The 23,133-nt window shown below is 36.7% G+C and overlaps 1 protein-coding gene across 2 annotated transcripts in view; it reads right to left on the minus strand.

Moving 5' to 3' along the window:
- HBS1L (HBS1 like translational GTPase) overlaps window positions 1–22,180 on the minus strand; it is a 78,438-nt gene extending 56,258 nt beyond the window's left edge. The window contains exons 1-5 of one of the 2 annotated variants that reach the window (XM_043887948.1): window positions 21,991–22,180; window positions 16,425–16,490; window positions 11,395–11,523; window positions 8,390–8,584; window positions 1,001–7,183 (exon numbers count right to left, since the gene is read on the minus strand). In XM_043887948.1, the coding sequence (XP_043743883.1) occupies window positions 5,712–7,183; window positions 8,390–8,584; window positions 11,395–11,523; window positions 16,425–16,490; window positions 21,991–22,033 (1,905 nt within the window). In that variant the 5' untranslated portion in view covers window positions 22,034–22,180 and the 3' untranslated portion in view covers window positions 1,001–5,711. Of the gene's footprint in view, window positions 1–1,000; window positions 7,184–8,389; window positions 8,585–11,394; window positions 11,524–16,424; window positions 16,491–21,990 lie in introns of those variants that run through there. The other variant, XM_043887947.1, reaches the window with a different exon arrangement.
- Between the last annotated feature and the right edge of the window lie 953 nt (window positions 22,181–23,133).

Genomic DNA, 23,133 nt, shown 5'->3' on the forward strand with positions numbered 1-23,133 from the left:
TGAGCTGGGACTATAGCAATAAAGACCTTACATTCATAGAAGCTGCACTGTGGTGGGCGGGGCGGGGTAGGGGGGATTACAGGGAAGAGGAGGGAAATAAAACTGCGCACACACACCCTGACAGATGAGGTAAGGGTTGTGAGGAACAATAAAACAGGGTTACCAGAGAAAGGGGCTAAATGTATGGCAGAGGTTATGATTTTACATGAGGTGGTAATAAAAAGGAATACAGAGAATTACGGGTACACAGGACTGTTCCCCTATCCCAGGCTTAGGAGTAAAGTGACATGTAAACTACAGCCTCAGGAGCTAACTGCCAGGAGGAGAGATGGATGGGAAAGGGCAAAGGGCTACAGAAGCAGAGGAGACTCAGGCAGCTCTTCTTGGGAGGGTTGGGCAGTGTGTAACACAGAGAAACCAGATGGCAAAAGGTCCTACAGTAAGATAAAGGGTTTAAACAGGGGAACAGACAGTCAGGACTACATTTTGGAAAGGTCACTCTACCTGTATTGTAGAAAGTGTCTGAGAGATAATTAACTGAGAAGTAAAGAAGCCAGATAAACATTTTAGGAATTCTGCCCAAAGCTAATAGTCTTTAAGAGAAAAAGTAGTAATAAGAACAAAGAATATGGATCGAAAAATGGACAATCAATCCGTACTTGAGGATTCCATATTCATGGATGCAGCTAGTCACTAAAAACCATGACTTTCAGCACTTTTGCAGTCTCTTGTGGACAGTGTAGAGCAGTAAAAAATTTTAGTAGACCAACATTCATGTTCCCAACTGAGGTCAAATAAGATGCATTTTGCCTTCTTGTTTCAGATCTCATAAAGCAGTATCCTTTTTCTGCTGCTGCTGCTGCTAAGTCACTTCAGTCATGTCCGACTCTGTGCGACCCCACAGACGGCAGCCCACGAGGCTTGCCCGTCCCTGGGATTCTCCAGGCAAGAACACTGGAGTGGTTGCCATTTCCATCTCCAATGCAGGAAAGTGAAAAGGAAAAGTGAAGCTGCTCAGTCATGTCCAACTCTTCGCGACCTCATGGACTGCAGCCTACCAGGCTCCTTCGTCCATGGAATTTTCCAGGCAAGAGTACTGGAGTGGGATGCCATTGCCTTCTCTAGTATCCTTTTTCACGACCTCTTAAATGCCGCATTTTTCACCCTGTGATATTAGTTGGTGATTTTGCTGTTTAAAATGGTCCCCAAGAGTAGTCTGAAGCTCTGTCTAGTGTTAAGCACAAAGCAGCTGTGATCACCTTACAAAGACGCATGTGAGATAATGTTAGTGTTAGGCTTTAGTTACAGTGCTACTGGTTATGTGTTCAATTTCAATGAATCAATAATATATGTATAATATGTATTAAATAAAGTATCTTTAAACATACATAAAACAAGGTCATGTATTGATTGTTTGACAAAAATGTGACCAGACGATCACAGGAACCTAACCTCGTATTTCTTATGGGAGCAATGGTTCAGTTTTTGCTAAGTCAGCATCTGCCTATTTCATTCAGTGTTCACTCATTTATGACTTTATAAAATGTAACTACCACATACAAGAACAATCAACTGTATATGTACACACATATAATTACTTATTTGTAAAGAAGAAATAATAGGACTGGAATCAATTACAGGGCTTTCCAGGGGCCTCAGTGGTAAAGAATCTGCCTGCTAAGGCAGGAGACTTGGATTTGATCTCTGGGTCGGGAAAATCCCCCAGAAAAGCAAATGGCAACCTACTCCAGTATTCTTGCCTGGGAAATCCCATGGACAGAAGAGCCTGGACAGGCTATATAGTCCATGGGGTCACAAAAGAGTTGGACACAATTTAGCAACTAAACAACAACAATCAGTTCTAAGAAGTAAATGAGGGAGCAAAATCAATGATGATGCTACCTAGGTTTCTGGCTTAAGCAACTGGGATGATGCTGATATTGCTAATAAAGAGAGGAAACAGGAGGAGGTCGCAGCTTGGATCAGGAAGACAAAGACATCAGCTTCGGAGAGTGTAATGTCATGCATGCCGTACACACTGCAATAAATATAACTATGTGTTTAAGTACCCATTTTCCCATCCCATTTGAGAATCACATTTTTGATCATCTCCAGCTATGTCCTATAACTAGAAGGATGCTTTCTTTCCTTTAAGTCATACAAACCAGGCATGTCAACATCAAAACTGTGTACTTTGTCAAATGTTTTATTTTCACTGCCATCTTTGCAATTATATTATCCATATTCACCATGATCTATACTTTAAGAATGTTTCTATGTGAGTCCTCAAAAGTAAAAATATAAATTCTCCCTTTTGGAAAATAAGAATTCTAAACGACAAATATCTTCAAAGAAAGTCTGCACAACCAGGCAGTGCATTTTTCAACTTGTTTACAGAAACCTTTATCATAAATTATTAAAATATCACTCTGAAATATTGAGCTTACATAAAAAATCCTAATGGATAAATTGTGATGTTTTCACACCTGATTTTAGAAAACCCCAGAATTATAATTTATTTCAATGTACATTCAAAATGTGACAAATCTTTTGCATCCTACAAATTAAAATTACAATATACAACTGCATACACTGAGCATATTAGTAAAGGATTCATATCAATCCCTCCCTATCCAGTCAGCATTACCTTCATTTATAAAAGTAATAGAAAACAATTTCTAGGCTACTATTAAACTGATTTTATAAGTAAATATACACTTGTATGAACACCAAACAGAAACCTGATACATAGTTATTCTTCAATGTATAACTGTGTACTTGCTACTTTGCAATGGTCCATATATTTAAAAGCACTGGAGTAGTTTTACCCTTGATATGGCAATTAATCATATGATATCCCACTGACCACAAGAAATTAAATATTCTACACTGGGAACAGTTATTACTATTTATATGAGGGGAAAAAAGGCTGAAAGAAAAGTTCAAGAAAGAAAGATTCAAAGCTAAGGTGGTGGGGAGAGGTTAGAATACCAGTTCAGTAACCAAGAAATAGGAAAAAGATAGAATAACTAAGAAAGAAATGATAAGCAAAGCGTTCTGTACAGAAGTGATACCTTGTTCTTTGCAATTAATGGGAAGAACCGTAACCAAAAAGACCAACCAAATGCAAGACAGAAAAACATCTGTGAACAACAGCTCTTTTAAAAAATCAAAAAAAGTGAAGAGGAAAATGGTCATTTTAAACATCTTGTATTTTGTATCATTTAGAATATAATTACAACATTATTTCTAGTCTTAAAGTATACTATTAATATTTGAGCATAACACAAATAAAAATGGCTCTGTATGTCAAAGTCGACATCTGAACTGGAAAACAGACCAAAAACACTTAGCATACCTGAGCTACCAAGACAGCAGTCAACCAATAAACAGCAGCTGGTGCAGGAGATGCACTCAGTGCAAGCATCTGTCCTCACTAGGAAAATGCCCATGAATAAGCAGGCACTAGTCTCTTTACCAAAGGCCAACGGCCAAAGGCAGAAGGGGCACTGGGTCTTCCTGGTTCCACTCTCTGAATCTCAGAGACTGTGACACTTCCTTAGTCAATGGGGCAAGTGCCTGTCAGGTATGTGCCTAACGGCCCAGTAGCCATCACAACAGAAACACGGAGACGTATTTAAAAATTGTTACCTTCCCTATCACCTTGTAATATAGAATGTTTTTCCCCTAAAATCATAATATCATAAATAGTAGTCACAATCCTGATCATCCAACAAAGGCAGATCTAGTTCACTCTACAAGATCTACTATATGGCTTTAAAAGTACTGTATTTCCACTTGAAAATTAGTTTGCTATAAAAGATAATATAACAGTAATGCTGTTCAATTTCAATATGGATAAATATGTATTTGTGGATTTATGTGCAAAGGGACCACTTGGGCAGCATTTAATCTATCAAGAATTGTTGTCAGTTCTAAACAAACACTTAGAATACAATTCACTTCTAAACTGGAGACTGCCTACAGTATATAAATTTAGTTGATGAGTCACAGACTAATAGTTCAAAATTACTAAAATATCCAATTAAAGTTCAAGACTAGAAAAACAAAATCAGCAGTTGGGGTAATTCAAACTTCAAAACTGATCACAAAATATAACTTGTAATTTATATGATCTAAGCATCAGTAGGATACGCACTGAAATCCGCAGTTAGAAACAAAAAGTGAAGATGTCACAAAGTGTTTAGTCAAGAACAAGTACATAAGGCTGGCTTCAGCTCTCTCACCAAAACACTGGACATAAAAACATCATATACAACTAAAAATATTGGGATATTGGGATGTCATTCTGAAAACAGAAACAAGAAATATTTTAAAAAATTATCAAACGCAGACTATAGTAGTAGTCAGAGAACAACATTTTTACTGGGAAAACATAGCTATTTTGTTCTCATTAAGAAACAACATTTTAAAGACTTTTTTCCTGCAAGAAATAACTAATAGCATTATCTTCTAACAAAAAAGGTGTTAATTCCTAATTAGCAATATTCCTTGGTATTCCTAATTACTAGAAAATACAAATTAAAAATTCAAGTTGGCCAGGTGTTATTCCTAGCATTAGTAATTCCTTTCATTCTACTGATTTCTTTAAGGGAGCGATTCTCAAGTAGAAGTAACCCATCAGAATTAACTGGGGACCATCCTGAAAATATACATTTCCGAATGTCATCCCTCAGAAATGACTCGCCATATCTGGAGTGAAGTCACAATAGCTATGTTTTGAAAAAAATTTCCCCAGTGATTCTGACTGCTGGTTGAGGACAACTGCTTTAAGAGATGAATTACCTACTTGTTCTACCAACTAGAAGGGATCTTACTCGGTCGACTACTGCTGAAACTTTGTCCTTATAGCACACAGAGCTGTCAGTAGCAAAGAGGAAAACTCCACATTTCATTACTTACAGTAAAAAGAAAAAATGAAAAGAGATCTGGCAAGATTACTCAAGGAACATGCAACCATACTTGAAAAGACTTTCTACATATTTATTTTAAAGCGTTCATTTAGGACAAATGGTTTTGAAAATGTATAAAAATAAATTATGTATTAAACCATCTTCAGCATGTACATGGTCCCTTAAAAGGATTTATATTTTATTATCATGAAAAATGTATTTCAATAACCTCCACAGTATTCTTAAAAGTTAGGAATTTTTAGATTTTCTAATAAAAAACTTTTAGTATTCACTGGCAGAAAAATAATGAAACTTGGAATGATTTCATTAATATTTCAAAATATAATACTGTCTTGGCTATGTTATGCCATATATCACAAGAAAAATCTTCATCATTAAATTATACTAATCCCAAGTGGTGGCATTTTCATTTAAGAACAAAGCACAAAAATATTTTATAAAAGAAAATATCTCATCATAAAAACTTTCAAAGCTGAATGCTTTAAACAAAAATAGCTGAGGTTTGATTTCACAATATCAAGTTACCATAAGCACTTTGTAAACATACACCTATTACAGGCTATCAACTTAACCAGTTATCACTATAAGAAGATATAGTAAAAAGAAATTTCAGTGCAAAAGCATTTATCAACTAAAGTTATCAACTGACTTAAGACAATTTTAATATAAAAATCAACTTAAATCCCATAATATAAAGTAACCCTATAAAAGTTTAAAATTTTTAAATTAATTTAAAAGAAAAAGCTCTACAACAGTTAGCAAGTTTTCCTTTTGTTACTATTCTCTAGTAAAAGCTTTCTTTTGATTAGCTTTCACAATGTCATCAGGAGATGCTGATTTGAAGTCAAATGGTGTTATTGCTATAAGAGGACTTATTTCCTTGTCTTTTACGTCTTGAACTTGTCTACTATAAAGAAAAGCCTTATAGAGATCAAAGGTGCGTCGCTTGCAGGTTTTCAATGGGTAACGAAGACACAGGGTTGAAGCGAAAGCTGACGGTCTGGCAGCAAGGGCCTTGGTCCAAGAGAGAGAAAAAGGCGGTTTCCTAGGCAGAGAGCTTTTACTGTTTCTCTTATTATCCTTAGCAGAACTGGAAGTTTTCCCTAATTTTGAACTCAGAACTTTAGTTTCTGGTATTGGAGCAACTGATTGGTCTACTACAGGTCTGGGAACAAAATCTGGGGCTTTTATGAGGACACTAAGATCAATATTTGAGTCTATTCCAGATGACCTCATTTCAGATAAACTGAGCATACAGGAATCTTTCTTAATCTGAGGGTTGTCTATATCAATCGTTTCTGCAATCAAATCAGAAAGTGACAAATTCTCAAGGTCTCTTGTTGGAGAAGCTTTATGAAATGCCAAAGATGATAGAGATCCTGTTAACTCTGATATTCCAGTTGAAGATTGATACCGATTTGCTAGTTGTGACAAGGGAAAAGATCCCAAACTGAGATCTGTGAAACTGGCAGATGGTTGGTGACAAAAATCAGGTAAAGTAAAGCACTGGCTTGGATTGTTTTCCTTGTGTTCCTGAAACAATTCAGCTAGGGATGGACTTTCACACTGAGAAAACCGCAAGTTGTCATTCTTTAACATGCAATTCTTGTTGCTTTGTTCAACTGAAGAAACAACTCCAACTTCAGTCGTTTTACTAGCATTTAAACTATCAACAGCCATATTTTCCATTGAGTTGGTTAACAGCAAAGGATTATTTAAACTTCCTAAACTGTTCTGTACTGGAATGTTTTGCAAATCAGGTACCGAATCATTTTGAATAAATAATGAGTTATTAGGTGCCGTGTTTTTTATCATTAAGGATTTTAAATCTGGTATGCCTTTGAAAGCAGAATCATCTTTGGAAATACACTCAGACACATGAGGTCTTAACAAATCACCATCTAGACTCCTTGAAGGTAGACTCTCCACACTATCTGTGGGTGGTAATCTGACTGAAGGCTGACTTTTATAAGAATCTCTTGGCATATCATCGATTAGGTCAGCTAGGGACAGCTCTTTCATTAACTTACATGATTCTAGTTTCTTTTCACTTTTAGGTCTGTCAAGTTTCTTTTTTTTATGGAGTAAATAGTGACTTGGTATAACTGAGGAATTATGATATAATCCATATTTTGCTACTGGGCCAGAAAAATCAAAGGATTTGCTGCTGCAATCCAAATAGTTTGCAGACTGTTGACAAGAGCTGTGAACATTATCAGCTGAAACTTCAGAGGAAGATAATAAGACTCCTTACCTTACAAGAGCCATTAATTTTCAGATGAATAGGTTGACATATGCAGAAGACAGTCACAGCAACCAAAAGGAAACATGAAACGAGGCATTTAATTACTAAATGTTTCTTTTGATTATGACATGAATAAAGTGATACTTGATCATTATTTAATAAAAAGTGAACACTCTAAAAAAAAACAAAGGATTTTACCTTCCTTTAACCATCATAAGTGACCTTCATTCATACTTTGTTCACTGATATATACAAAGGTAATTACCAAGTTAGTAAATCTGCTAATATTTACAAATTTATGTGAGGTTTTAAGTTATTCATAATCAAATTCAAAACATCTAAAGAATCAATGGAAAGAACTAGGTTCACCTATATTTTTAATGTATTAAAAACAGGTAAACAAATAATACCATATAACTTCCACTGTGATCTGGGGTAAACTATTATTATAGTTGTCACATTATAGACTTATTCTCATACTATTGGTCAGTTAAAAGTGAATCCCAATGCCCCCTCAAAATTAAAAAAATTTCATTTACATAAAAACAACCCTTATTTCATAGTAACAGGCTGCACACAATTTCACTGTGGCAAAAATCTAGACTCCAGGTCATAAGAAATATCAATCCAGTTAACAAATCACCATGCCTCTACTGACAGATACCAGTTAAGATAATTAGTTCCCTTCTCATGTGGCCTAAGTTATAAATTTAACCTCAAATTCTAAACATTTAAAATTAAAGATCTGGCTATGAAATGAAAGAGTACTAGAATTATAATACTTAGGATATTTAAGGAAAACTAAATTATATTCATAAAATACTATAAGCATAGGAGGGATTTTTCTGACATTGTCTGGCTATTAATTTCCATCTCCCAACTCTTTAGTTAAAAAAAAACCACCAATAATTAAAAAGATCTTCAAGACACTAACAAGAAGCAAAAAGTGTTTTGTCTTGCTTTTATTTCCCTTATATTCTGTCAGTTGCAAAAATAAGCAGGGAAATGATCAAAAAATAGGCTTTAACAGACTGAAGAGAACATGGCCAATCAGCTTAAAAATTCACAAATTGCAAAATCAATTGATAACAATCAAGAATTATTGTAACATGTAAAAATTTCTGCCCATTTTTCTTAACAGCTCGATCAAAATCAAAGCCTCTTTTAAAGCATTAACTGTAAAACTAAAAGAGAACAAGTAAAAGCATACCTTTTGCTATTTTTCCTGTAGATATTGCTCCCTCACTCCTGACTTTAAAATTCTGCACTTTATCTTGCTCCAGAACCACTGACAAAGCCTTCTGCACATCAAACTTGTTCTTCAGAACTGCTTCAATCAATATGTCATCTGGCACAGCATCTCCAAGTACCTCTCTCATATGATCAAGGCATGAATAAAGACGAGCTAGAACAGACAACAATAATTACAAGCTATACTCAGTGGTGTCATGAAAGATCCCTGAATCTTCAAAGCTGAAACAAAGGATTTGAAAATTTACAGTAGGATGTTCATTTCTTGTAATTTGCCTTGGCAAAAATTACAATGATTATATTTTTACCCTAGATTCCCTGATCAGAGGAACAATTTCAATAACCACTATAATAAATGTCTCCAAAGTAATACTGATTAACGCTTGAAAAAATTGTCAATTGTGAATCTTCCTGCAATGCAGGAGATGCAGACTCAATCCCTGGGTCAGGAAGACTCCATGGAGGAGTGCGTGGCAACTCACTCCAGTATTCTTGCCTGGAAAACCCCATGGACAGAGAAGCAAGGCCAGCTACAGTCCATAGGTAGCAAAGTCAAACATGACAGAAGCAACTGAGTATGTACCCACACACAAACAAAGTCTATTTCAGTCAATGAGGATGATGAGGTCCATACCGATGATTTTTTACATGCGTAGAAAGGGTTAATTTTGAAAATATTTCTAACTTACTAGTGAATGGATGAGATAACTTGGTACAAAAATGCCATAAAAATTAGGAAATCCAGTAGATTAATGAGGAAAATGAACATTCATGTTAAACACAAACATTTAAATCTGGGTGACTAAAATCTTTAACGATGTTTATTTTCTGATGACTATTTTATAAAAAGTAATTACTAATAATATTAATAATGGAAGTTCCATCAGAGCAAAGGCTTTATATCCGTAGATCTTAAAATAGAGTGAGACTACTGAATAAAAATGCATGAATATATTAACTTATATTTGTACAGCAGTTGACAATATTCAAAATACTTTACTTATACACACACAGACACACACATCTTCTGTAATCCTCACAGTAACTCTATGACTTAGATATATCAAACTGCAAGTCATAAAGAAGACTGAAAATCACGGCACTACTTAGTTTAGCAGTAATCAAAATAAAACTCAAGTTTTCAGATTCCCTAATCCATGAAATCAGTCCACAGAATGCATTTTACATTACATTTTACATGCTTACATACTGAACAAGGCATCTACTGGCAATATTCTTTTTTTCCCCAAGTATATAATACTTTCTCCATTGCTCTTTTTTAATTATTACAAGTAAATTCTTCAAATATTTGGGTAATTCTGCTTTCCTTTAGTCCAAAATTAATTTTAGGCTAATAAGATAAGCTTGAAAAATTATACCTATTTCATAAAAACATGAATTACTAAAACTGGAACAGAATACTTAGTATATAGCTAGCATCATGGTCTATTCTAATTAATTATAGCAACTGTTGCCCACACATACACAAAGGGTAGAGATATGAAGTCAGGCTATGTTGGTTCATACCCAAATGCCACTTACTAAGCAGTACAACTGCCCCCAAGTGACCTGGTGTCTCATTTTCCTCCCCTACAGAATGAGGACAATAGCTGGCCTATCTCACAAGGTTGTCATGAGGATTAAATATGCTAATACATGAGCAGCACTTAGAACAGTACCCAGAAAGCAATTAGTAGAGGCTAGTTACAATCACTATTGTTACCATGCAGTTTTTTTCATGCAATTATTAATACTTACGTATGTCAGGTGGGAATGATTAACTTTCATTCTCAAACATAACTCTGAATTTCATACCTCCTTAATCATTCTGAGGCACAGCAGAGAAAGCATAAGACTTCTCCTTTATTCCTACCTTCTCCCCCCTTACAATGACAACTGTACACATTCTTTGAAAATATAATCAAAACTATGGAGGAATTTATATAGCAGCTCCTCTATGAACTTTTATCCCACTTGCCAAATGTATCTGCAAAGTTGATAAAGAAATTTTTTAATTCTCTGTTGTTTCCCTTTCTGCTTTCTAATTTTGTCTGTCTGTGCTTTCTCTCCATTTTTCTTGGTTTGGGTAGCAGCTGACATATACTGTACCAATTTATGCAAAGATCAACTCTCAGATTTATATACTCCCTCCTTCCTGTTTTCAAATTGTTATAAATTTTATATTGTTATCAATCTGTTATCAATTTAAAAATATTCATAGAACAAAGCCAGAGAAAGAGTACACTCCAGAGAAGGAGCAAACAAGCTGAGCCCTGTTCAGTACCAACAGATGGCACGACTTTTACACCTGGTGATTTTGGTTCTACAACACTATTCATCAACCTGTGACTGGAGCAGTATGTCTGAAATTATGTCACATTTGAAATTTATTTATAAAAGACAAAAGCCAAAATATAAAATATCTTTGTTAAAATGTTTAAGAGAACTAAAAAGAAGCAAACTCAGAACCAAAGCCATTACTGTTTACAAGTTCTATCTTGAAATTTAATTTACATGACTGACCAATCAGGACACTTGTATAGTGCTACTCTGCACTTTTTTTTTTTTCCATAAAAACCAGTCTTTTCAAACCTAACATTTTGCAAGGAAATGAGCTTCTGTAATCTAACCATAAGCTCTACACAGAGCTTATAAAACAATAAATACTGATAAAAGAAAACGAATCACGGAAGTTTCTCTCCTAAGGAGATTTCAATCACAAATTCCAGTTACTGAATAACAGCCACACAATCAATTTTTCAACCAAATAGTTAACCATACAGTCTTCACAAAACATAATTAACAAAATGTAAATTTTTGTTGAAGATGCAAGATATAATGGTAGTTCATACCATTACTACCCATGATCAATATTATGAACAATAAAACTGATAAATAACATTGGTAAATTTCAGTAAATTATTAATCATTTTCGGATAAGAAACATACTAATTCTTACTATACCTTGATCAATTCCACTTAGCTGATGATTCACAAGAGAACTGGAGAATTCTTTCAAATCTTCATAATCATATTCTTCTACGGGTTCAACAGCTGAAGGTTTGTCACGTCGTGAGTAAATAAATTGAGCAGCTAGAATATAAAATGATGGAAGAATGCTGTTATAACCATTTCCCATTAACTTTTTTTTTAAACGCAAAGTAAAAATTAAAGATTCTGACCTTCTACCTAAAGTCATTTGCCCACAGTCATAATAATGGATGAAAAGAGAAAAAAACTAAGACAAAACATATCATACCCCAAATTCTGCCCAAATGTCCTTACTAACCATTTGCTAATCTCTTCTAATTGTCTTCATTCTTTTCTCCTATCTCATAAACACTGAGCTTACTTTCTCCACAGTTCTCAAAAATTATCTTTCCTAATATCTCATGTTTGCTGAGCGCCGAAGAATTGATGTTTTTGAACTATGGTGTTGGAAAAGACTCTTGAGAGTCCCTTGGACTGCAAGGAGATCCAACCAGTCCATCCTAAAGGAGATCAGTCCTGAGTGTTCACTGGAAGGACTGATGTTGAAGTTGAAACTCCAATACTTTGGCCACTTCATTCGAAGAGCTGACTCACTGGAAAAGACCCTGATGCTGGGAGGGATTGGGGGCAGGAGGAGAAGGGGACGACAGAGGATGAGATGGCTGGATGGCATCACCGACTGAACACCATAATGACTTGCAAATTTTTCAAGTATTTTGATAAACATAAAAATTCAGAGAATTCAAAACCTTGACTCCTGTAACTGCTTAACACTGTTTCCTAAATATAAAATAAAAATCATGTGAGGCACTCATTAAAGATACAGCTTTCTAGGCTTCTTCCCCTGGAGATTCTGGTTAAGTGGTGCTAGAATGGGGCAGGGAATCTGTATTTTTAGAAAACAATTACTCAGCTGATTGGTATCATCAGAGAAGGTAGGAAACAGCTTACAAGTCTCCCCTTTCATCCAAATGTAGTCCCCTTTGCTTACCATCATCAGTTAATTTCCTAAAACGTGACCCCTTAATTAAAAAGCCTTCAATAAACTGACATTACACAGCTAAAACTAAAAACTGCCTTCCACAATCTGGCTATTTCCTTTCCAAGCCCGCTCTGTGCTCCAACTGCATTCACCATGAGTCTTCCCAAACACGCCTCACTCAAGAGACCGCTGTTCAAGCACTGTTGGTTCCTTTCTCTAGGATGCCACTCTTGCTCCCAAATTCACCAGTTCCAATTCCATCTCCTTCCAGAAATCTTTCCCACCTTCTTCAGGCAGGACCATCTCTTTACCCACCATATTATCGTTTGAAGGGAATTTTTAACAAGCTTCTTTACAAGTTAACTGATGCTCAATAAAGGTTCTGAGTTGGAATGGACTGAATAAGGATATCTACTGTTAAAGGAGGTCAGGAGACTGAAGTGGCTCTAATGCCTTGGCTGCAAAGGTAAAACCAATCCAGAGTCAATTCCTGTAAAGGCCTCAGGATTAAGAGCATCCAATCACAAAAAGCCAATTATTCTCTCACAAATAATGTGTTTTAAGCTGTAAGCCAATCAAATAATTTCCTTGCTTTGTTTTGTGTATTCTCTATAAAAACCCTGCCCCAACTTCTGTTGATGGAGTGCTCCTAACCACTTCCCATTTGGAGCGGATTCAAATTGATGCTTGTGCAACTAAACTCTGAAAAAAAATGTTAGTTAGCCTCAGTTTATCTTTTAACACTTCTAATTATATTAGTTGAAACAAGATTAAAAACTGTAAAGTCCTATTTATAGGCTCTTTTTGCTATCCCTTTTTTGCTATCTTTTTGCAGCTCCCTAATATAAGTTAAATATTCAGTATCAAAGCAATATTCAGTCAATCTTTCTAAAGGAAAAAAAAGCTATAACATTTAGCAATCACCTTACCATAAAGAAAACTGTATTTAGTAGAATTTTTAAAAATACATGATAAATTTTAGAGAAATTCCTATTAATTGATAAAGTCATTCAATTACCAGAATTCATTAGATCATAAATATAATAATTTCTTCAATGAATGACATTAGCTGCTTCTTTAAGAACGAAAGTATCCTTCTAAAACTATTTCTTTTTTAATTGAAAATTCCTGGGAAGAATACACCACTAAAGAGGAATATTAAGTGTCTGATCTGATATTACTGATATTTTATACATGTTTCAGAAAATTTAAAAATCCTAAACCATGCGCTTTTGTTAAAAATACCAGTTTGTCACAGAGGAAAGTCAAAACTATTTAACTATCTCCTGCTCTAATAAAGTCGATTTCACCTCCTGGAGCATACAAAGGTACTCTCAGATAGACTGTTCTGAATATGAACCATACACAGTACACATATCAAGAGCTGTGAGAGAGAAGGGATAAACTATGACCTCAAGAAAGGTAGGTCACAAAAGCAAATCTCAGAAAAACACCTTCAGAATGCCTGACCCTTGTGTACTGATGGCTCATTACTCAACATTAAGCATGATTTAGTTCAACAAGCCTAGATAAATGAACGTATTAATCTGCAATATGAAGATGTTTTTCAGTAGTCCCTCCCTCCATGAAGCTTTCCTGTGCAAGTCATAGTCAACCAACTTCCAAGTCCAGTAGTCTTTAGCTCCTATAATTATCTCTTGAATCTATTTCCAAATCTACCACTATCACCTCTATCCTAAACAAATAGTTCTCAAAGCAGTACCTGTGCCCCACTGAATATGAGATGGGGCCAAGAAATACTTTTCTAACAAATTCTCAAGTGATGCAAATGGCACATGGACCACATTTTGAGAACACTGTCCTGAGATATTTTTCTAGATTAGTATAATAGTCTCCTAACTAACTATTCTAAGTTCAACCACTTAGGTACCACCTTTAATCCAGTCTCTACTGCATGTACTTAAAAAAAAAAAAACACTCAAATCTAATTACCACACCCATATTATCATCAGTCTCATGAACATGCCATGATCTTTACTTCATTCATAGTACTAACTAGTGCTACCAGACACTTAATTCATCACCTAGTCAACTGATTATGATGAACTGTAGGCACCCCAAAAGGTTAACCCACAGAGTTGTTTTTTAACACACTGCAAATGACAAGTGCTTGTGAGGCTCCTCAGAAAAACTGAAATTTCTTTTATCCCTAATCTCAACAAAATATGGCTTTTCTGAATCCCTGAATAATAAGCTTAAAAGAAATGCTGGTTAAGCCACCTCTCCACTTTTAAGCCAGTCTTCTTTGCTCTGTGATGCTGAGGTTGAAGTCTCTGCAAAGCACATTTCTTCAGACAACTGGTTCCCTTTTAGGTTCAGCCAACAGGGAGATAATAAAAGGAGACTAGGAGGAACACACATGTTCCTTTCCTTTTTGCTTCTTATCTAGTTACCATGACCCCAGCAACATTTCATCTTACCAAAATCATTTGTTCCAGTAATCATAATCAATATCAGTTTTTCCAAAACTCCCAGAACCAACTTCAACCATGACGAGACTGCTGGATAGAATGCCCTCTTTAAAAGGCTGAACTCAGCTTCCCAGGGTCCCTTCAGAGACACCAGTACCAACCACGCAACATTCCCCTTCTCAGGTCTGAGCCCCAGCTCCACAGTCCCTTCTCTTAACTTCAATGGCAAAGCAACAAGGCAGAATCTTCCTGCCACACCCCTAGGTCCTAGCTCCAAGGAGCCCCCCACAAGGTCCTAAAAGGTTGGCTCCATCCCTGTCTGCTGATTCCCCTAGGAGCTAGAGATTATAAATGCTTCCTGAAGCTACTACCTCCTTGATATTCTCATTTGCACTTTGTGTTCTCTAATACCTAGTTAACTTTTTAAATTAAAATCTCTCTGGCAAAATAACCAGTGCAATTTCTATCTCCTAACAAAATCATGACTGATAACGGTGTAACATTGAAGAAAGAGAGGAAAGGCTCTGATTAGTCAGGCTAAATGAGCAAAGTACCCATAAAGAGCTAGATGCATTACAGAGTAATAAGTAATAGGACAAAAGATGTAAGGCAGAGTAGGGGTGCTAAGACAACTTCCAAGGCATCTGTGCCTTTATAAAAAAGAAGAAATTCTAAAAAGTCAGAAGGGACATATTTAGTCTTCAGAAACTATGAAGAGGCTTAAAGCGGGGAAAGGTTTACAAGACAGTTGAACAAACTGTAAGGTATTAAAGACAAGGCAGACTGGTGGAAATTTCAATTACTACATTAAACCTTCAACTTGTGAAAAATGAACTCTATGAGTTTATTTATGCTGTACATAACTATATTTAATTGGACCCACTTTTATGGCATAGTAAAATTCAGCAGAGCATTTTAACCAGTTGTTTATAGAGTAGGATAAAATCTGAAGATAAATGCACTGTTGGGAGGATTAGTAAGAAAAAGGTCTGGATCAAAGACACTGTCTCTGCCGCCAACACAGGAAATGTTTTCATTATGTGATTGCAGAGAAGTTTTTCAGCAAATGAGACAAAAGGTGCAGCTCTGATGTGGAATCCTACAGGAATTTGAACTCTAAATCATTTTGCGGCTCCATCACAAGTTTGAACTATGTACTAGGTTTATTTACAGTAGATAAAATACTGTATGAAGGGAAGTTTATGCATAACTTCAGTGTTCCTAATATTCAAGATTTTCCTGGGGATATAAGACTAACTGCTTTCTGTCTTTAGAAGTTTAGATTTTCACTACTGACTAAATTATCATTTTAATCAATTTAGATTAATTGCATACTGCAAAGAATACTGGAAAACCATAGTTTTGAGAGTTTTCTTCAAATTGTATAAAGCTAAATGAAGGAATCAAAACTTTATATTCTATTCATAAGTAATGAAATTATTTTATATACCTTTAAAGTTAACAATTATCTTTCTAAATGGTACATATTATAGTCTTCTAGGACACACTAGTTCTAGAATGACAATAATACTTACTTAACATTTTTAAATACTCAAATAATGAAAATCAAATTTTTTTTTAAAACTCACCTGTTGATGGGGAAATACAATAATCATCCTCTACAGACTGGCCATAGAGGTCATCATCTTCAAAATCTAAAATAAAAATACAAGAGATAAAAATATTTACAAGTTTGTCTTCTATTCTTAGTTATTAATGAGGAAGCATCTGAATTCTCTCCAAAATAAATTACTGTTCACCTAAATTAAAGGAACTTAGAATGTCTACTTTTCAAAAAAAAAAATCCAAACATTGTACCAAAAGTTGGTATTTACTGACTTTACATATTTATAAAGACATATGTGTTTTTAGATTTTTAATTGACAAAGATCTGAAATAAGCCACCCACCCATTTTACTCACCAAGTGCCTGCTCTAAGCAAAGCATTTATTTTTCATACAACCACAAAGGCAGTTTCTCTTCATGTAAAGCTAGGCAACATACAAAACCCAGCTTATCCTAAACTCCTCTCTGCTCTAGCTAGTTGGTCTTTTTTCCTACTGATTAGAATATGGTCTTTGCCGAGGTTTTCCTAAGGCTGTTTCCTTCTCCCAGTTAAGGTTCCCGTTCAAACATCATCTATTTGTGGACGTCTTCCCTGACCACTCCAGGTAAAGCAGCAAGCCCCTCCCCTACCGCCTGTATTCTCTAGCACTCTCCTCTAATTGAATGTCTTCAAAGCACCACACCTGGTTCACTCCATGAGACTATAAGCTCCTTCAGGGCAAGACTCTAGACAACTACCTGACACGGGCCTGACATAAATTAATACTTGCTTTATTATCAACTAATGAATCAAACAATCTATTAAGTAAAAGTTCCTAAGGAACATAAACATGCTTCCGTAAGTGTATTCAGTCACTGGACAAATACTGACACTGTGACAGGGGCTAGCAGAGGCATTTGGGGAACAAGACTGAGCGACAGGCACATTCCCCGATCTCTGCAAACCTAAAATCAGAGGGAGACAGAAACCGGGTGGTTACAAAGCTATGTAACAAGTGTCTGACACATGATCAGGAATGACTCTGGAACACACATAAGAACAACAAAAACAGAACTGGGAGCGGGGTGGCTAGGGAAAGATCCCCCGGAATATCATGTTGTGAACCAGTTCTTAAGGATAGCTAGCTAATTTCTGAGGGTGCTCATGTAGCAGCAGCAAGAACTGCATGTTCAAAGGCTGAGACCAAATACTTACGACAAATAAACATTACATAAATGTTATTACTCAATAAAAACATGCAATATTCAATAAACTTAATAATTTATTAAATTATTAAACAATAATCAGCATCCTGAGTTAATAAAAATTATTAGCAAATAAGTGAGAAGCCAGTCACAAAAAACTTGAATATTAAAGAAAACAATTTCTTTTTATACTGGGTCAGTTTTTTTTACACTGAAATGGACCCTGAAATTGTTACAATTATTAAAAGATAAACACAATCCTTTCCTATTATCTCTATAAAGTGCTTCTTTTCCTCAACAATATTCTGGAGTATTTACTGCATAAAAAGCACTATGCTAGCTACTGGAATAAATATAAAGCATGGGTTTTGCCTTCCTGGGATATTGATTAATTAATGGGTGAGACTAGAGATCTCTTCAAGAAAATTAGAGATACCAAGGGAACTTTTCATCCAAAGATGGGCACAATTAAGGACAGAAATGGTATGGACCTAACAGAAGCAGAAGATATTAAGAAGAGGTGGCAAGAACACACAGAACCACACAAACAAGATCTTCAGGACCCAGGTAAGCAGAATGGTGTGATCACTCACCTAGAGCCAGACATCCTGGAATGTGAAATCAAGTGGGCCTTAGGAAGCATCACTACGAACAAAGCTAGTGGAGGTGATGGAATTCCAGTTGAGCTATTACAAATCCTCAGATGATGCTATGAAAGTGCTGCACTCAATATGCCAGCAAATTTGAAAAACTCAGCAGTGGCCATAGGACTGGAAAAGGTCAGTTTTAATTCCACTCCCAAAGCAGGGCAACACCAAAGAATGTTCAAACTACCGCACAATTGCACTCATCTCACACACTAGCAAAGTAATGCTCAAAATTCTCCAAGCCAGGCTTCAACAGTACATGAACCGTGAACTCCCAGATGTTCAAGCTGGATTGAGAAGGCAGAGGAACCAGAGATCAAACTACCAATATACGTTGGATCATAGAAAAAGCAAGGGAATTCCAGAAAAACGTCTATTTCTGCTTTATTGACTACTCCAAAACGTCTGATGGTGTATATCACAACAAACTGTGGAAAACTCTCAAAGAGATGAGAATACCAGACCACCTTACCTGTCTCCTGAGAAATCTGTGTGCAAGTCAAGAAGCAACAGTTAGAATTGGACATGGAACAACAGACTGGTTTCAAATTGGGAAAGGAGTATGCCAAGGCTGTATATCGTCACCCTGCTTATTTAACTTACATGCAGAGTACATCATGCGAAATGCCAGGCAGGATATAACACAAACTGGAATCAAGATTGCCGCGAGACACATCAATAACCTCAGATATGCAGATGACACCACCCTTATGGTAGAAAACAAAGAGGAACTAAAGACCACCTTGATGAAAGTGAAAGAGGAGAGTGAAAAAGATGGCTTAAAAATCAACATTCTAAAAACTAAGATCAGGGCATCTGGTCCCATCACTTCATGGCAAATAAATATGGAAACAGTGAGAGACTTTATTTTCTTGGGCTCCAAAATCTCTGCAGATGGTGACCGCAGCCATGAAATTAGAAGACTTGCTTGCTCCTGGTAAGAAAAGCTATGACCAAGCTAGACAGCATATTAAAAAGCAGAGACATTATTTGCCAACAAAAGTCCATCTAGTCAAAGCTATGGTTTTTCCAACAGTCATGTACGGATGTGAGAGTTGGACTATAAAGAAAGCTGAGTGCTGAAGAATTGATGCCTTTGAACTATGGTGTTGGAGAAGACTCTCTAGAGTCCCCTGGAATGCAAGGAAATCAAACCAGTCCATCCTAAAGGAAATCAGTCCTGAAACTCCAACAGTTTAGCCACTTGATTTGAAGAACTGATTCATTGTAAAAGACTCTGATGCTGGGAAAGACTGAAGGCAGGAGAAGGGAATGACATAAGATGAGATGGTTGGATGGCATCACCAACTCGATGGACATGAGTCTGAGCAAGTTCCAGGGGTTGGTGATGGGACAGGGAAGCCTGGCGTGCTGCAGTCCATGGGGTCACAAAGAGTTGGACACGACTGAGTGACTGAACTGACTGACTGAGGCAGTCATGTAAAGTACTACCCATATATCAGAGAAAAACAAAATCAAAGTTAAATAGAGGAACCAATAAGTTTGGGAGCACAAAATCTCTGTAATGAGGTTACAGTACTTTTGAGAATTCTTAAATTATTATCTGAGAGAAGGGAAAGCTTAACAGGGAAGATGAGAAATAAACCAGACACTTAAAATAAATAGAACTTTTACAAACAGGAAAAGGGGATAAACCTCTGATGCTATAGGAACAGCTTGGTTATGATGTCAACAACTGTTCCAAATAATCTGACAACCTGACCACTTGATCTGGGGTCACTAAGGTGCGAAGATACTTGGCACTCACTCCCTCCAGTCAAGCACCTCTCCTTCAGGATGCCTTCCTTCACACAGAAGTTCTGCTGAACTCCTCCAATTCATTCTCAACAGTGCAATCACTTAAGTAGCTCCCACAGCACTTCATAAGCACGCTCTGTAGCATTTCATGATCATCTGCTACTTGTGTATTTTCCCCTTTAGACTCTCTCAAACATCTTACTGTTGGTCCCCAAAACTCTCTAACAGTTATCTAGGCACTCAGTTAATGTTGAATGAAGACACAATATCTATTAAAGAAATGAACAACTGTGATGACCTAGAGGGGTGGAATGGGGGGAAGGGAGAGAGGCTCAAGAGGGAGGGAATATATATAATGACTGATTGGCATTGTTGCACAATAGAAACCAACACAACAGTTCAGTTCAGTTCAGTCACTCAGTCGTGTCCGACTCTTTGCAACACCATGAACCACAGCACGCCAGGGCTCCCTGTCCATCACCAACTCCCAGAGTCCACCCAAACCCATGTCCATTGAGTTGGTGATGCCATCCAACCACCTCATCCTCTGTCGTCCCCTTCTCCTCCTGCCTTCAATCTTTCCCAGCATCAGGGTCTTTTCAAATGAGTCAGCTCTTCGCATGAGGTGGCCAAAGTATTGGAGTTTCAGCTTCAACATCAGTCCTTCCAATGAAACCCAGGACTGATCTCTTATATATAATGACTGATTGGCGTTGTTGTACGATAGAAATCAACACAACGCTGTAAAGCAATTTTTCACCAATTAAAAAAATTGTAAAAAGAAATGAATAAGTAGTAATTAGGCCTATTCATGTCTCTTACAACATATCTGCAAAAATATCTCCCAGGCTAAAGTCATTTCTCAGGTAATAGTGCTCCACAGGCAATACTTAACACCCACTGCAATATTTAGAAAGACTTCTTAAGTGATCCCCAGGAACCTAACATGTGCCAGGTAGACTGGATCACTGTCTGGAAATGCAGCACAGGGTATTAGCTTCCCTCCACTCTGATTAGCATAGTGATGTTCTAGAATAATTTGCTGGGAATGCTAATAACGATCACCAATACACTAAGCATGCTTCACACTCTGTACTCAGGAAAGTGACTGATCTTTATTCATTTGCATTCCTTCATATTTATAATTTTACCTTGTATGATGCTAGGTGATGCCGATAACTATCCACTGCTTAGAAATGTTTGTCCCAAACTAATTATCTGTTTAAACTCCTGGACAACATTCACATTTTTTCCCCTTTATTTCACTTTTAAAATTAGCAAGTCCTTTTCAAAGCCCCCTTTCTTCTAATGCTACTTTTTACCCCCTAAAGTACATTTATATTGAGCATGACCAACCAAGAATTAAATACACGCGTCAAAATCTGATCAACTTACTCTCCGGGCCTTTTTAATACGTATTTTCTTCTACCATCTCCTAAGTTTCCAATTTAATTTGAAAAGCATAGAAAATAAGTTAACTAACTCAAGCCAGATTCTGCATTAAGTGTGTATGAACAAACACACAAGATTTACCAAGTAGGGCTGACAGTTACAGCAGAACAGCTGAGTATAAGCGTTAAATCAATCAGTGCTCTACAAATAAAGTCTCATGGGCACTTGTGAAAGAAGGGTCGAGAGGAGCTACATAAAACCATGTAACCGACCTGGGAGGAAACAATGGGAGTGGTGATAATGCTTACGTGTGTTAAGTATCACCGAATCCCAGCCTCTTCAAATGTCCTTCCCAAATGAGGCCCAGCAGCACTTCCCCCGCCCCAAATAAAATCAATCCCAGAAGACAAAAATCACTTAAAACAACGCCATGTAACAACGCTATTCGCTGGCACTCAGACGACCTGTAACTTTCCCCTAATAAGCCTCCTCTGAACTCCAACCTGGCACCACTGAGGAGAAACTAACATATGGAAGGTGGTGCCAACCGTCTGCGAGCCCGGCTGGAACGGTGAACGTAACGTCCTGGCATGACCCTGCCACCTACCTTCATCGTAGTTATAGCCTCGGACATTCCGATGCCTGGCCATGGCAGCGGAGAGGGCGTTTGCCACAGTCCCTTACAAACTATCCGCTCAGATGCTGGTAACGCGCCAACTGCGGCCCGAAGTACACCTATACGCCATCTTGAATTCCCGCAGGCCTCAGCGCCTGCGCATGCGCGGCGTCTTATCTGCGTACGGCAACCTCTCAGGGTCAGCCGCCTCCCGGAGGACGCGTGCGTACTACTGGAACTCAAGGGAGGGGTAGGTTTCGGCGTGGCCCCGCCCACAGATAGCTTGATTGACGGGACGTTCGAAAGAGAAGGCTTCCACCACGGAGCGTTTGTTGTTTTGAACCGAGTATTTCGCTCGGGATTCTTTGACCTACACCAGCGTTCCCAATTATTTTCCAAATTTGGCTTCTGATAATCTAGTGAAAGATGACTGTGCTCAATAAGAGCAGGAACCTTCTCTTATCCAACTTTCATCTTTGGGGCCTATTTAGGCTCTAATAGGAGTTAACAAACTTTAAGTTTGGTATAAGAATTAGTTAAAATTTTAAAGACTAAAAAGACTCTTATTAAACGGCTGTATTTTCATTAATAACCTAGCTATGATAGGTCACCATGCATTTGTATATGTAATTCGTGTTTTCATGTATATGGCCCAGTCTGCATTAATACTTATGATAAACAGCTGTCTGTCTTTAGCTATGGATGGAAAGGATTATCATCAGCGTCAGAAAGGATTTATTGACCGTTCATTGAACACAATAACATGCTAAGAGTACTCAATATAGCTTTCAGACACAGCACTGGTCTTAAATGGTGATGAATGTTACTAATGAACAAATCTATAACCTTTTATTAAATGTCATTTCTTAGATCACAAAGTGAATGATGCTATGTAAAAAACCAACCTCTTTATTATACTGAAGAACTGCACTTAGTTTTTGAAGTAGTGATACTTTACATTAAATTATAGAAATAAAAAGCTTACTTTCAGCTTATTATCCATAATTGAAAGAGAAAATAATGATACAAATTCAATTCATATTTGAAACTGGCTTGAAGGGTAATTTTTACATGTGTTTGAAAGTGTCTATCAAATGTTTAATTTTACACAAAAATAGTTGCTAATTTTATATG

This window comes from Cervus elaphus, chromosome 26 (assembly GCF_910594005.1).
Source record: "Cervus elaphus chromosome 26, mCerEla1.1, whole genome shotgun sequence".
NCBI classification, from domain to species: Eukaryota; Metazoa; Chordata; class Mammalia; order Artiodactyla; family Cervidae; genus Cervus; species Cervus elaphus.